Source organism: Phaseolus vulgaris, chromosome 5 (genome assembly GCF_000499845.2).
Source record: "Phaseolus vulgaris cultivar G19833 chromosome 5, P. vulgaris v2.0, whole genome shotgun sequence".
In the NCBI taxonomy this organism is placed as follows: Eukaryota; Viridiplantae; Streptophyta; class Magnoliopsida; order Fabales; family Fabaceae; genus Phaseolus; species Phaseolus vulgaris.
In genome coordinates this window covers 11,182,629-11,197,467 of record NC_023755.2, presented here as the reverse complement: position 1 = coordinate 11,197,467, position 14,839 = coordinate 11,182,629, and the positions used below count along the sequence as shown (strand labels likewise).

The window sequence follows — 14,839 nt, the reverse complement described above, 5'->3', positions numbered from 1 at the left end:
CATTTCTCCTTCTGGTGAGATCTGCTAGATCCTTGGTGGAGTCTTCACTTGAAAGTTGAGATGACTTCTCATAGTGTGAATGGTAATTTGATTCCTTGGTCATCTCTTTGTTGGCTTGGATTGTATCATAACATTTGTTCGTAATGATAAGGAGTTTTAAAAATATATGAGGAATAAATATTTAGGAGACTCTCTTAATAATCTTGTATGTGAGGAATCAATATAAATGATTTTTATATGTGCATCAATGTTAATCAAAATGAAATGTTATATGTTTTTATTCATTGAAACTACAGACGAGGAAGAATGATTAACCTTATTCCCAAATTTTCCAATTGACTCATCCAAATAGTTTACTTTGCTTTTATTTAATTTTCATGCAAACTTATGTCAATATCTTTAAATCAATTTATTGTACATATTCTTATACTTAGTGAATGCTACTATGATGATTTTAAATAATTGTTCCTTGTGGGTTTGATATATGTCCTTTGGGAATTATTACTTTTAACTCAGTACACTTGCTGTAAAATAGTCAACTGTCTATCCACAGGAAATTCAAGTTTACCAAAGTAAAAATAAATTTCAAGATGAAGTGAGATATGAATAAAAATTGGTTTTATATATTTTGTAAATAGTTATAATAATTCTACTATAATATTTAACAAGTGATGAAGCTTTGACAAACATATCAAGTAAAAGGAGTGTTGGGATTGAAAGAAATTTGTGTATCTCTTTCATTATTTTTGTTTATAAGTACTATATTTGTTCAAGTTCCCTACTCCTTATATCCAAACCAAGTTGATTCCTCTCACGAGGTTATCTAGAACCATAAACTATAATAATCAAGATGGAACATTTCAACCATACTCTCAGCTCCAACATTTTGGCCATTGAGATATATGTTTGGTTTGATAGGGTTCAAATACATGAAATCACTTTCCAACATCATTCATGCTCCAAAGGCATTAATGGTCATTCCTCACCATTAAGCATTAAGCATATTATCAAAATCTATAGAACTTGAATATAAAATAAAAACATGTATTCATAAACAACAATAACTTAAGAAATATCACATTCATTTTCAATCTGAATAAGATAAGTCTAACAACTCATGGTAAACCTTACACAGAGGCACAATATGAGAAGTTAAAGAACAACAAAAATGGATGTTGTTGGACAGCTTAGGCTTTTGACCCTTCTCTTCAAAGTTTGTCTCTACTTCAGCCTTGAGGCTTGGTCTGATAACTTGATATGACTCTGAAACTCAGCCTCTCTTGAGCCTAGATGCTCTGGGCTTACTATTCAGAACTCTTTGTCCTTGAGCTTCTTAATCCTTTGATCCCTCGATGCTTTAGAATGAGACCCCAATATCTCTATTTATAGATTATAGAATGGGGCTCTAACATGCTTGCCTTTCACTCAGCACATGTCAATCTGCTCAGCAGATTGGTTTTCTTCATGCTAAAGAAACCTTTTGGGCTTCCTTGGATTCAGATGTTTAAGGATTTGGTTGGGATTCGCTTTAAGCTGAGCCTAGTGCGACCCTTTCACTTTATATTTTCACGCACGAGTTGGTAGCTTCGGTATGAGGGGGTCAATTGGAGATCTCACATCGACTAGAGATTAAGATTTTTCATTCCTTATAAGTGAATGCAAATCTTACCTTATAAGCTGATTTTATGAGGTTGAGTTAGACATAAAGTCCACTTCTTAACACTCTATATCATTACATCATTCTACTTTTATTAAATATAATAATCATAAGCTTTATTAAAATATGATTTATAAGAGCTGAGATAATTTAAAGGGAAAAGTTATCTTTACATGTTATTGATATAAAGTGATATTAAACCAAGTTTTTTATTAATTAAGATCCATCGACGCTCTTTTAGTAATATATTAAAACGCATGTTTATAATACCTTTTTTAAGTATAAAAAGATAAAAGCTATAAAAAAAAGTTTTTTTTTTTCCATGGAAACATTGAATTCAGTCATTCATTGACATCCTATAAAACTAAGCATTCAATATATTTAGAAAAGTCTTACAAAAAATGAATTTGAATAAAATTAATTCTACACAAATAAGTTTAGTTGAAGTTAATTTTATATTGATGTGATTAATGATTAAATCTTACACAAATATAAGTTTTTTTATTGTAAAATACTTGAAATTGCTACAATTCAAACTTAAATAGTGTACTTATAAACAAAACCAGACATATTCTCCTGATTTAGTGATATCAAACAAAACAAGACATCCTAGGACAAGGTGGTATGAGTATACGTTGAAACATGAGACGATCAAGACATTGACTCATTTGTGTGGTAGCTGGCTCTTGTAGAATTGTAGAGCAGCATACCAAATTGTACAGAGAGGTAGGGTAACATAATAAGAAAACAAAAAGTGTATCTGGGAAACAAAAAGACAGCACTCACTTTCAGTGCTTTATGCTATATCTTGATACATATATAACGAAAGGGAAGATGGGTGAAAGCTAACCAGTGTTCTGCATGCCAGCAGCAATACCCTTCATAGTGAGAATGAGGGTGTCTTCCAAACCAGGGGCATACTCACTTGTTGGGTTCAGTTTTATAAGTTCATCAGCTGATTTGCTTGCCTCTGCAGACTCCTTTGATATGCGGGGTCGTGCCTTCACCTTGTAGTTAGGATCACGGATACGTTTCAATGTGTAAGCTTGGAAAACATTGAGTGTAGTAATGGGAGAATGACGAAGTCTGAGTCTTTGCTTCAAGTAGGGGTCCCCTTCAAGAATCTCCTTGTGTCCAGCCACCTACAGTTTAAGCACACCACAAATATCATCATCATGTGAAAGAACTGTGTCTTGTTCTTTTTGGAATGAGTTCAAAACTATAAAATGTTGAAGGCTTTTTAGCATTACCTGAAGTAGGAGTTTCTTGGTTTCTTCATATTTGTTCCTCAGTTGATCCCCAAACGGCCAGAGATCCTTTGAAACAAGGAGCCTATCATTCAGAGCTCCGATTTTTGGATCTCCTTTGGCAAACACCATTTCCACTAAATCAAGTGTGACCCTAAAGAAGGGCCATTGGTTGTACATCTCTTGCAGCATGCTGAGATTTTTTTTAGCATTTTTATCTAGAACTTGTTTAAATGCTGCTCCAAAGCCTAGCCACACTGGAAGATGAAACCTTGTTTGGGTCCATGCAAAGATCCAAGGTATTGCTCGCAGTGTTTCAATGCCTCCACTGGGCCTTCTCTTTGCTGGTCGACTTCCAATATTCATCCTGCCGTACTCCAACTCTGGTGTAGCCTACATGATACATCAAACATAGTTGATTGTGATTGTCATCATTTAAACAATTACATCCCACTTTTACATTTGACCTTTTAATGTAAAAAAAATTACACTTTCAATCAATCAGAATCAGAAATCATGATAAATATGACTTTAAGTCAACAAACTTAACATACATACAAATTTCTGATTGAATGACAGCATATGAGTGCATGAACTATTTCTTTAACTTATTTCAGAAGTTTCACAATCAAGTTTATGAATAAGCTCTGATGTCATCTGATAAGAACTTGATGAACAAGTACTTAAAAGTGTTTACTAAATGTGGTCCTTACCAGGCGGAAATACTCAACAAAGCGCGGTTCCTTGAACACAATAGATCGGTATTCCTCAGTAGCAATGACAGCCATCTGATCCATCATAGCGCGCCATTCTGGTTTTGGAGAAATCGGGGGGTTCATGCCATGTTCTAGTGTGGCAGCAGTGAAACGTTGTAGTGTTCTAAAACACAAGTGTTGTTCTCCAAAGCACTGCTCAATAACTTCACCTTGGACTGTCACACGAAGTGATCCATGGATTGTGTCAGGAGGTTGAGACAGAATAGCAAGATGAGTAGGTCCACCTCCTCTTCCAACAGTTCCACCACGACCATGGAACATGGTTAGCTTAATACCAAATTTCTTAGCAACCTTTACAAGTTCCTCTTGAGCCTTATATAGCTGCCATGCTGCAGAGAACCTCCCAGCATCTTTTCCTGAATCTGAGTATCCAATCATCACTTCTTGCTTCCCATCGATCCTATTTTTGTACCAGTCTACGGAGAACAACCGTGCCAAAGCAGCAGGAGCAGCCTCTAGATCAGCTAGCTTTTCAAACAATGGCACAACTCTTAATGGATGCTTGACATGACATTCACGTTGTAGAAGCTCAACTGCCAGCACATCAGATGGTGCTGTTGCCATTGATATGATATAGGCTCCAAAGTTATCTGGTGGCAGTTCAGCTATCACATGAAATGTGTCCAAAACATCCCTGATTTCTTCAGTTTGAGGAAGGTCAGGTCCAAATAGTGGCCTTTTCCCACTTAATTCGGACAACAACCACTCCTGCCTTTTCTCTTCAGACCATTCCTGGTAAGAGCCAATTTCCAAGTGTTTGGTAATGGCATCCAACACATCAGTGTGACGATCTGACTCTTGCCTGATATCAAGCCTTACTATTGACAGTCCAAAAGTGGAGACTTGTCTCAAGAAATCAAGAAGGCTTCCATCAGCAATTGCTCGATCACCACAAGCACACAGTGATCTGTAACAAAGTTCAAGAGGTTGCAGGAACTGCACAAATTAACTTTAGTTAGTGTCTGTCAAATTATCCAAGGAAAAAAAATTCTTTCAACCAAAAACCAACTTGTTAAATAACTAAATGTTAACAAGAAAACATAGATAGTAATAATACAGGAAACCAAAAACAATGGATGTACCTCCTCAACACTGGTGAAAGTGTTTTCCTCTGGAATGTCAGAGTACCCATTTGATAGTAAATGGCGCGAACGCTCACGAGTCTGATAGAGCCTATCCCTCACTTCACCAAGTACCACACGATATGGTTCATTTGTGGGAACCTTCTTCCAAAATTCTGTATAATGAAGAAAGAAAAGATTATCACACAAGTAAACTAACCAATATATTTTCACCATTTAGATAAAAGACACAAGTAGACAACAGTTCGTTCCATTGTACAAAATAAAGTATATAACACATATTCACCGAGTTTAAAGAAAGAGTATGGGAAACACCTATATAGTGTTTTGCAACTTCATCTTTATTAGAAGACCTGTGGACCTCATCTGCATGAACGCGTAGTTCATCGTTGCAACGCCACATAGAGAGCTACAGAAACAAGAAGGAAAATCAGCAAAATGATTCAAGAGTAACAAATCATCCACAATTATAACTTTTAAAGTATGAAAGAGTTATGGATTACTTCAAACATGAGATCTTCTATCTGGGAATAGTACATATTAGCAGCCATCATTCTAGCCAATAAGCAAACATCCCTTGTCACCTCAGGAGTCACTCTTGGATTACCTGTATCATATTGAAACATAAAATTTGCATTTACTTCCATTTGTCCAGTATTCTAAGATAATATGTAGTACTGATTTTCATCTCATATAAGACTAATACCATCACGATCACCCCCCATCCAAGAAGAAAATTGAATAAGGGGAGCATTATAAGGAACACGCTCCTTAATTCCTATATTGTTCAAAGCTGTATCAACACGGCGCAGAAAACGTGGAACACCGTTCCAAATTGTTTCATGGAAGTAGCTCATCCCTGCTCTCATCTCATCTTGTGGTGTTGGAGGAGTCCTCCTGATTTCATCTGTACGGAAGGCAGCTTGAATCTACACAACATCGACAAAAGTAACAAAAGAAAATTGTCAACAATGTCAACTCAATAGAGCCTTTGTTTCTTCTTCTGCAGAATTAACTCCAAACAAAGGCATTGATGCGATAAAAAAGTAAAGGTTAACGCAGTTTGCTAAACCAACGAACAAAATCCTAATGGTTTGATACTTACCTCCCTCTGCAGGGCCTCATCAAGCTCCTGCTTATCATCAGGAGTTATGTCTTTGGCATACAATTTAGATAAACAATTCCTTATCCTGCAATGCAGATGAAAACCAGAAAGCTCAATTTTGGTATCTGGAATCAACTTAAACAAAAATACAAAATCGAATACTGGAGCTGAAAAATACTATATTTTGTAGTAAACCTTGCATGCTTTTGAAGCAAAGATCTCCGAACTGATTGAGTAGGATGAGCAGTAAGAACCAGATCAACAGTCTGGTTTTTCAGTGCATCAAAAACTTCCTGAGGAGACTTCTTCAATTCAAATACAAGTTTCTTGAGAGTTTCTTCAATGTCTGATTCTGTAGTTGCATTGTTCTCATCTGCAAAATCCCCCTTCTTCAACTTGTTCCTACGGCGGCGAGAAATCTGGACCTCCTCAGCCAAGTTGGCCAAGTTAAGCATGTGGGAAAAGGACTTGGCAACAACAATAGAGTCCCCTGCATCTAAACTAGTTATCACATTTCCAAGTTCTTCCAGTTTCTTAGGGTCATGCTTTCCTTCATATTCAGCCGAAAGTTCGTACACTTCTTGAACCTGCATAAGAACATTTACGTGAAACAGTTTTCCAGCTCATAAATGTCAAAGAGAAATGAAAGAACACATAAAAAATCCAGTATATTATTAACTCATGGTAAATTTAAATCAGCCAAACTAAAGATTTTGACAATATCCCCCACATTGTTCCCTTTATTTTACTGATTACATATCTACCTTCTGAGTAGTACTTGACATTCAATCACTAAGACATAAAGTGCACCCCACTCAAAATCTTGTTGGTCAAGTTTTGTACTTTTGTATCCTTAGAGGTAAGTCAAATACATATTCAAATTTGTTGAAACTCCCCATATTGAACAATGATATGGCTAAAACAGAGTATGTACTCATGAGAAAGCTAAAACAATGTATACAAAAGTGTATCTTAGTTGCTGTTATTGGGTGTTCTGAATCACCAGGTATTAGGCCATTATTGAACCACCAATAGATGTTTAATCCTTTAAATTCTAACCTCAAGATATGCAGTCTTTATTGTGAGGGTAAGTTGAAAATGTATGTTGAAAATCCTACATTGAACAGTGATATATGATCGAAAAGGTTTATGTAAGTGGGACAACAATGCTCACTCTACTAATTTTAAGAATTAGCTTTTGTGATTGAGTTAGATTCGATTCCAAATACAAAAAAGTGATTTTTAAATAAAAAATAAAAAATATTGTTCACGTGATTTCGATCAAGGAATATCCACCTCTAGAATCCATTATTCAAAGGCCTTTTCTTCTTGGCTACAAGAACATATCGAGAGTTATTTTCCCTTAAAACCAGTATCAGACAAGTCCCATGTTTTTTTTCTCACCAAACCAGTATCAGACTTTCACAACAAAGAGGAACACGAGAGACCAAACAATGTGTAACCAAATCAAACCAAAATCTAACAACAAAGACATCAAAGTAGGAGAGACAAAAAAAACTCACTGTTTCTTTCAGATCCTCCCCGTGTAAATTCTGCAGAATATCAAGGAACCGATCCAGCAGAAGAGCATCATACTCAATGAGTTTGTCATCCTCACTCACTTTGGAAGGAGCCAATTGCCGAAGCTGTGCATCAATGGATGCCATCTTTTCCAGGTTCCGGTTCGCCATTGTTCACTCAGTCCCTTCGCCTGTGATCATAAAAAGACAACCAATAGCCCCACAAGAACAAATAAAAAAACAAACAACAACAATGGAAACTATGAACTAAAACCAAGGGCCGAATCAACACAACATCCATAAATTCTTTCCACGGCCCGCAATTAATGATGAAAATTGACTTCTATGATACGACGAATGGATGACACGTGCAGGGTGATACAAATATTATTACAACCAAACTGAAAAAAAATGCCAATTGCAACACAACACGTGGGGAACAAGAAAGCATGAAACATATGACTTTGGCATGACCCATGAAATCAACAAGTGGTTGGAATCCAATATGGTACCTGTGTACGATGAAGAGGAAGATCACAGCAAATGAAAAATGGATCAAAAAGTGAGATATACAGGGTTTATCATAAAGGGTGCACATAGTAGTGGCTTTATATAGAAAAATAGAGTCATTTTTACGTGCCTAAAAAATATTTTTTTCTTCCTTTTATTGTTTTAATCGAACCTCATTATTACTGCAGAAGATGGAATATGCTTTAGTTTTCTAAGATTCTCTCCATCTGTACAGTTAGCAGTTTTTTTGTGTTGGGTAAACATTTTTCTGTCTCAAATGCTAACTAGGTTGAATAGGGACCACATCGAATCTTCACCTTTTCCTTATTTTAAAGAAACAAATAAATTAAACTAAGATATTCTTTGAAGAAAGATCTTTAGACATCTAACAATAATTGAAATTAACTTTGTCTCCTTCAATGATTTTTTTCAAGAATATAGACTTGTTTAACATGATTCAACTTTAGACTGTTGGTGAAGAAAACAAAATGTCTACCTCTCATTACAATATAGACAATTATATTAATCTATCCACTTAATGCCATTAAAAATCTTCAAATTTTTCATGTAAACATATTTTCACAAACCTTTCAACCTATGTGTTTTGGCATATATTAATGAATTGTCCATTGTTAATATTTTAAAATAAATATTTGGATTTATACCACTACCCCATACTCCAAGAAAAACTAAATTACCATAAATGGAAGCTCTTATTTTATTTACTTTTGTCATAAATAATGTATAGATATACTAATATAATAGGAAAGTGTTATTTGTATATAATAAATTTTTAGTTATTATTGATATTACTTTATAAATTACATTAAAGATTTTTTTTAATATTAAACTATTAATTTTAGGGCAAATGTAAATAATATTTATATTCTCTAGTTTTAAAATAAACTTTCACATTTTTTTTAATAAAATGATATCCCCACACTTTTGGTTTTGAAAATAGATATTAGTTTCTTATATTTTAATAAAGTAACCATTACCTTCTTTATTTTATTTAAAAATATCATATTGACTAAAATTTGAAAAAAAAGCTTTTAAACATAGAAATAAAGATTTTTATATAAAAATGGTTTTATTATTATATATTGAAAATGTCATAAAATTTATACTATCATTAAATTATAATTTTTCTTATACAAATTAAAAAATTATATCTTTTAGAAAATATTATTTTAATATAAAATAAAACATACAATTAAGTTTATGAAATTATTATATTTACAAAGGGTTTTAATACACGTATAAATATAAATAAAATAAAGTATATGATTGCCACTCTTAAATAACCTATAGATGTCTATTTTTTAGTTAGGGTGTGATGTAACGTTTTTGTCCTCCTTATACATTTTGGTTTTACGAATTTTCACACATATTGAGAATCCAATAAGAATTTCCTGTAAGATGGGTTGTTCTAATAATGTGAAAATACCATTTGAAAATATAATTAAATTATTTAAAATTTGTTCATAAATTTTTTTTAATTGTAATATTTTAAAACTTTAAATTTAGATTTTATTGAAAATTTAGAGAATATACTATTTTGAAAGAAAATAAAGAAGATGAATATCATTTTATTAAAAATATATAAAAAAATGCAAATATCATTAATAAGAGATGAATGTTATTTATTTAAAAAAGCTAAAGTGTGGATGTCATTGGATTTTTTTTATAAAGATAAGTGTAATTATATAATTTTAATAGAATTTCAAGTAAAAATCTTTTGTGCATGATTACAAAATTGACTTTCAATAGGAAAAGAACTTTAAAATAGAAGAACCAATACATGGCACCCATTCCACCACATATATCCTTTCAACAATCAAAAGTGGAGATGTTTTTCTGACGCTAATTGCATTATTTTATTTCACGGTTCATAATCACTTTTGATGACTATTTACACTTCAATTTCGCCTTTCGCCTTTGTTCCCATTTCACTTCCATGAGGAAAGTGAATGAAAACATTTATTATTTGGTATTGTTTGTGAAAAAAAAACATTTAAACAAAAATAATTTATTAAATTATAGATTAAATGTTTTTTTAATCATGTATGTTTAAGAGAAATTGATTTTTATCTCTAATTTAAGATTTGGACCTTTGTAAAAAAATTATTAAAATAATTTTTTTTAAGTGATAAACATATTTTTATAAAAATTAGAATGTTAAAATATATTATGTTAACGTAAATATTATAATATTATAATATAAATCATTCGTTTGTTATGTAAAAAAAAATATTAATATAAAATTATTTCAATAATTTTTTTATTATAAATATTTATAAAATTTAAAGTTTAAAATTAGAAAACAAAATTCAATTTTACATCATGATACAGGAAAAAAATATATTTAACTATTCAATTATTATATATAAAAATATTATTAAAAAATTATACTATTTCACTTTTGCTTTGACCTGTTTTTTAAATTTTACATTTAACACAAAACAGAGAAAACGAGCTCACAGATTCACAATCATGTATAGGCTTATGCTGATGCATCATGAGTCAACATACTTTAACCGTAGTGTTTTATGCTTTATTTTTAATTACTCTGATTACGTTGGAACTGCCAATAACTAACACACTATGAGTCACAAAGCATGTGAGGACACATTAAAAGAAATGATTAATAACAATTTGGTACTAATCACGCATGCTTTAATGACATCTAGCATATTTTCAATGATGATCAGCGGCAAGGGTGGAGCATATTCCCATGCTATTTTGGTTCAAGTTTTTTGTGCATTTTGCATGAAATATCTCCAAGAAAAGAATAATTTTAACTTTACATGTTTGGGTAAATATATTCCAAGAACCACCGATTTTTTCAAAGGGAAATCGAATTTATACACTTTTGAAAAGGTCGTATGATGTTGTCTATGCAAATGAAATGCTTTATGAATGAATAATTATAACGAACATGACATACTATATAGACTTAATTGCATGTATTTTACAAGAATATAGTTCTGATTTCATCACGATAGAAACAGAACTACATATTGAAATTTTATTAAAGATGTGTGGATTAGTTATAGTAGTACTGATAAGTGCCAATGTGTAATTTTTATGATTGAGAAAATTGAACACTTTGTAATTTAATTGTTGCTTAATGTAAGAAAAGTATCTTAATCTAAGAATTATTGAATATGATTATATATTTTGAACCAAGAAACAAATGAAAAAATTTAATCTCAATTTTTGTGTAAATTGCAGATGAATATAAAGCATTGAAAGAATGTATTCAAGTTGGCATTGAAAGAAAGAAAGCAAAAACTTAATTGGATCACAAGAGGATTTAGCTCAAGCTAGAAGATTTAGCTCAAGCTAGAGGATTTAGTTCAAGCTAAATTTGTCCAGAGTTGATTAAAGGTGCAGTACTAATCTAGCCCAAACTAGAATTGCTAGCTCAAGCTAAATCTGTCTAAAGTTGATTAAAGGTGCAGTAATAATCTAGCCCAGGCTAGAATTGCTAGCTCAAGCTAAAACTGTCCAAAGTTGATTGAAGGTGAAATACTAATTTAGCCCAGGCTAAAATTGCTAGTTCAAGCTAAAAATGCACCGAAAGATCTAACTTAAGCTAAATTGGCTAGCTTGAGCTAAAGTTCAATATATAAATTTTGAAACAAAGTGAAAACAAAAACGGTGGAAACAAGAAGTGATTTTTAAAGAGAAGCTAGTGAGAGAAAAAGAAGAAAACCTCTGTTCTGAGGAGAAGAACGTGCTCAGATCAGCCATTCTTATGCAATCCAGATCAAGAATGAAGATTGGAGGAGTTGTTATGAGTGGCTAAGTGCTTTCTAACTTGGGATTGAATGTAATCTACTTTGATCAAATGTATTCTTGGTGATATATATATATATATATATATATATATATATAATATTCTTTTTTCTATTCGTTCTTGGTATTTTCGTTTCATGCTTATTGCTTGATTCTATCTGATCAATGGAGTCTTGATTTTGATCCTTAAATTTAACTGGGAAGTACTTTTAAGGATCTGAAATAGATGAAAATACTTGATAACTTGTAATGTTAGGAATAGATTTCAGGTTATTGATTGCATCATAATTCTGTTCCTAAAGCTGGATGATTTGTTAAATATCTGAGGATTTAGTGTTTGAGAAATTATCTTATGAATTTCATTCGTGAGGAATCAAGGTGAATGACTTTAAATTAAGCATCAAGAATAAGTAGTTTTGAGTATTATATATTGTATTATTCAAAATACAGATGACTGAGATAGACACAATTCAATCCAAAGTATCTTTATCTAAATTTGATAAGTTAGTTTTGGTTTTGGTTGAATCAAACCCTAAATCTCTGAGTTACTTGTGAAATCTTTAATTTGGTTATGAACATGCTCTCAAAATTATTTTCTATACTTAATGAGTTTTATAACAGAATATCTTAATTAGAATTGTTCCCTGTGGGTTCGACATTCGTACTTTAAAGAGTACTATATTACAGTTGATTCGGTACACTTGCCGAGAGAAAAATATCAACAAGTTTTTGGCACCGTTCCGGGGAACAATTTCTTTTAAGAATTTCTGAAGTATAACTTCTTGAGTATTGTGAATAGTTTGTTTTCTTTGTGAATAAACACTTGTTTAGATATTATTCTTTTATCCTGTGTTAATCCTTACTTGAGTTGTCTTAGATACATGCTATTAAGAGGATAGGTTCCTGAAGATCAATTGGAAATTGATTCAGAAATTGAGAAGACAACTAGAAAAAATCAAAGCAAGAAGATAGAAGAAAAGAAGAAGCAAGGACAAGAAAAAGGAGAATCTTCCAACACTCTCAACTCACACAATCAAACAGAGTTCCAAATGACTGATAATAGACAAAATCCACCTAGAAGAACATTGGGAGACTATGCTATGCAACAAGGACCAAGGCATTTCTCCAGCATAGCCATACCTCCTGCCACCAAATCATTAGAAATGAAGCCAACTTTTCTTAGCTTAATTAACACTCATCAATTCACTGGAATGGATCATGAAGACCCTTATACTCATTTATCCACATTCTATGAGTTGGTTGGGACCATGGGCTTCGAGGAAAATGATATTGAATCTGTTTATTTGCGTCTATTTCCTTTCTCACTTGCAGGAAAAGCAAAAGAATGGTTAAAGTCGCATCCAAACCAGAGTCTAAGTAGCTGGAATGATGTAGAAGAGAAAGTCCTACATTGATTCTTCCCATTCTCTCGATATATCAAGGCTAAGTCTAATATCTCCACATTCAGAAAAGGGCCAGATGAACCTTTTTGTGAAGCTTGGGAACGTTTTAAAGTGATGTTAAGAAGGTGTCCTAATCATGGCTTTCGGGATATTGCTCAGTTGAACATATTTCACAATGGCTTGAGGCGTTATACTAAAATGATCTTGGATGCTGCACCAGGAGGTACAATGATGACTGTTGATGCAGAACAAGCTACAAGAATCATTGATGCCTTAGCCTCAAGGAAGTCAATTTTCAGCGAATACACAAACGAATCCCAAGGAACATTGCAAGTCTATCACCACCAGAAGTGGGAAAGTTATAAGAAAAGGAATTGGAGATAATTTAGTTGTTGAGGAGGGGGTTTTAAGTGAGAGAGAGAATGAAAAAGAACAAATTGAATGTGAGGGAGAAGAAGGAAGAAATAAGGAAGATATTGTAGATCTTGGAGAGAAAAAAGAAAAAAAGAAAAACAATGAAAAACAAGAGAGGAGTGTTCCTATAAAAGATGTACCTTATCCACATGCTCCTTCAAAGAAAAACAATTTGCAAGATTTATGGATATTCTCAAAAGACTGCAAATTAACATTCCTTTTACTGAAGCTTTAGAGCAGATGCCTACATATGCTAAATTCATTAAGGAATTATTGACAAAGAAAAGAAAATTCAATGACCAGGAGATAGTTGAATTGGAAGCTGAATGCAGTGCTATAATTCAAAAATCATTACCAGAGAAATCTAGAGATCCTGGGAGTTTCACTTTACCAACTACCATAGGAAATCTCACTGTTAGAAAGGCATTATTGGATCTTGGAGCTAGTATTAATTTGATGCCTTTATCAATGTTGAAGAAAATTGGAGATGTAGAAGTGAGACCAACAATAATGACTTTGCAGTTGGCTGATAGATCAATCAAATATTCACATGGAATAGTTGAAGATTTGTTGGTAAAGGTGGATAAATTTCTTTTCATAGTAGATTTTGTTGTTATGGATATTGAAGAAGATGCTGAAGTACCTTTGATATTGGGAAGACCATTTATGAAAATTGCCAAAGTTATAATTGATGTAGACAAAGGAAAATTAAAGGTTTGTGTTCAAGATGAAGAAGTAAGCTTCAATGTTTTTGAAGTAATGAAGTATTCAAATGATCAAAAAGAGTGTTTCAGAGTGGATGTGATTGATGATATTTGTTTTGAAACTCAAAAAAAAGTTTAACAGTTGAACCTTTAATGAAAGTTATCATGGGTAGTATTGAAGACATAGATGAAGGGGAAAGAAAAGAAATACCAGACTATGTTGAAGAGTTAGATAAGGCTAAAGAGATTCTTTATGATGCTAGTCGAAAGCAAGATCTAATCAAAGAAGAAATTTCTCAACCTCAGAAGATAGAATTGAAACAACTACCTGCTCATTTGAAATATGTTTTTCTGGCAAAAAATGGGGAGAAACTAGTCATTATCAGCAACTCTCTAACAACAAAAGAAGAAGAGGAAGTAGTGAAAGTGTTAAAGTCAAAGAAAGGAGCAATAGGATGGACTCTATCTGATTTGAAAGGCATAAGTCCTTCTTATTGTATGCACAAAATTCACATGGAACAAGATTTCAAACTTATAGCTCAACCTCAAAGACGCTTAAATCCTACTATGAAGGAAGTGGTAAAGAAAGAAGTTCAGAAGCTGTTGGAAGCAGGGATAAT

General features: G+C 32.6%; 2 protein-coding genes and 1 pseudogene across 2 annotated transcripts; 1 reads left to right on the top strand and 2 right to left on the bottom strand.

Moving 5' to 3' along the window:
- Nucleotides 1–2,207: 2,207 nt before the first annotated feature.
- LOC137835135 (phosphoenolpyruvate carboxylase) lies at nucleotides 2,208–8,134 on the bottom strand. The gene is made up of 11 exons (XM_068643492.1): nucleotides 7,900–8,134; nucleotides 7,391–7,578; nucleotides 6,063–6,454; nucleotides 5,868–5,952; nucleotides 5,469–5,691; nucleotides 5,266–5,369; nucleotides 5,078–5,171; nucleotides 4,763–4,917; nucleotides 3,618–4,616; nucleotides 2,908–3,297; nucleotides 2,208–2,799 (listed from the first exon to the last, which is right to left on the bottom strand). The coding sequence occupies exons 2-11, from the start codon at nucleotides 7,556–7,558 to the stop codon at nucleotides 2,503–2,505; spliced, it is 2,907 nt and encodes a 968-aa protein (XP_068499593.1). The 5' UTR covers nucleotides 7,559–7,578; nucleotides 7,900–8,134; the 3' UTR covers nucleotides 2,208–2,502.
- Nucleotides 8,135–13,138: 5,004 nt separating this feature from the next.
- LOC137836271 (small nucleolar RNA R71) lies at nucleotides 13,139–13,244 on the bottom strand (annotated as a pseudogene).
- A 454-nt stretch (nucleotides 13,245–13,698) lies between these two features.
- On the top strand, nucleotides 13,699–14,358 carry LOC137833961 (uncharacterized). The gene has a single exon (XM_068642032.1). It carries the CDS (start codon nucleotides 13,699–13,701, stop codon nucleotides 14,356–14,358), a length of 660 nt encoding a protein of 219 aa, XP_068498133.1.
- The last annotated feature ends 481 nt before the right edge of the window (nucleotides 14,359–14,839 follow it).

What these genes read in the sequence shown, in the direction of transcription:
- LOC137835135 (XM_068643492.1), bottom strand. Translation starts at nt 7,558, where the DNA reads ATGGCGAACCGGAACCTGGAAAAGATGGCATCCATTGATGCACAGCTT. An exon ending in GATGGGGGGTGATCGTGATG is followed by an intron (nt 5,370 to 5,468) that starts GTATTAGTCTTA and finishes AATATGATACAG; the next exon opens with GTAATCCAAGAGTGACTCCT. An exon ending in AGTTGCAAAACACTATATAG is followed by an intron (nt 4,918 to 5,077) that starts GTGTTTCCCATA and finishes TTCATTATACAG; the next exon opens with AATTTTGGAAGAAGGTTCCC.
- LOC137833961 (XM_068642032.1), top strand. Translation starts at nt 13,699, where the DNA reads ATGGATATTCTCAAAAGACTGCAAATTAACATTCCTTTTACTGAAGCT.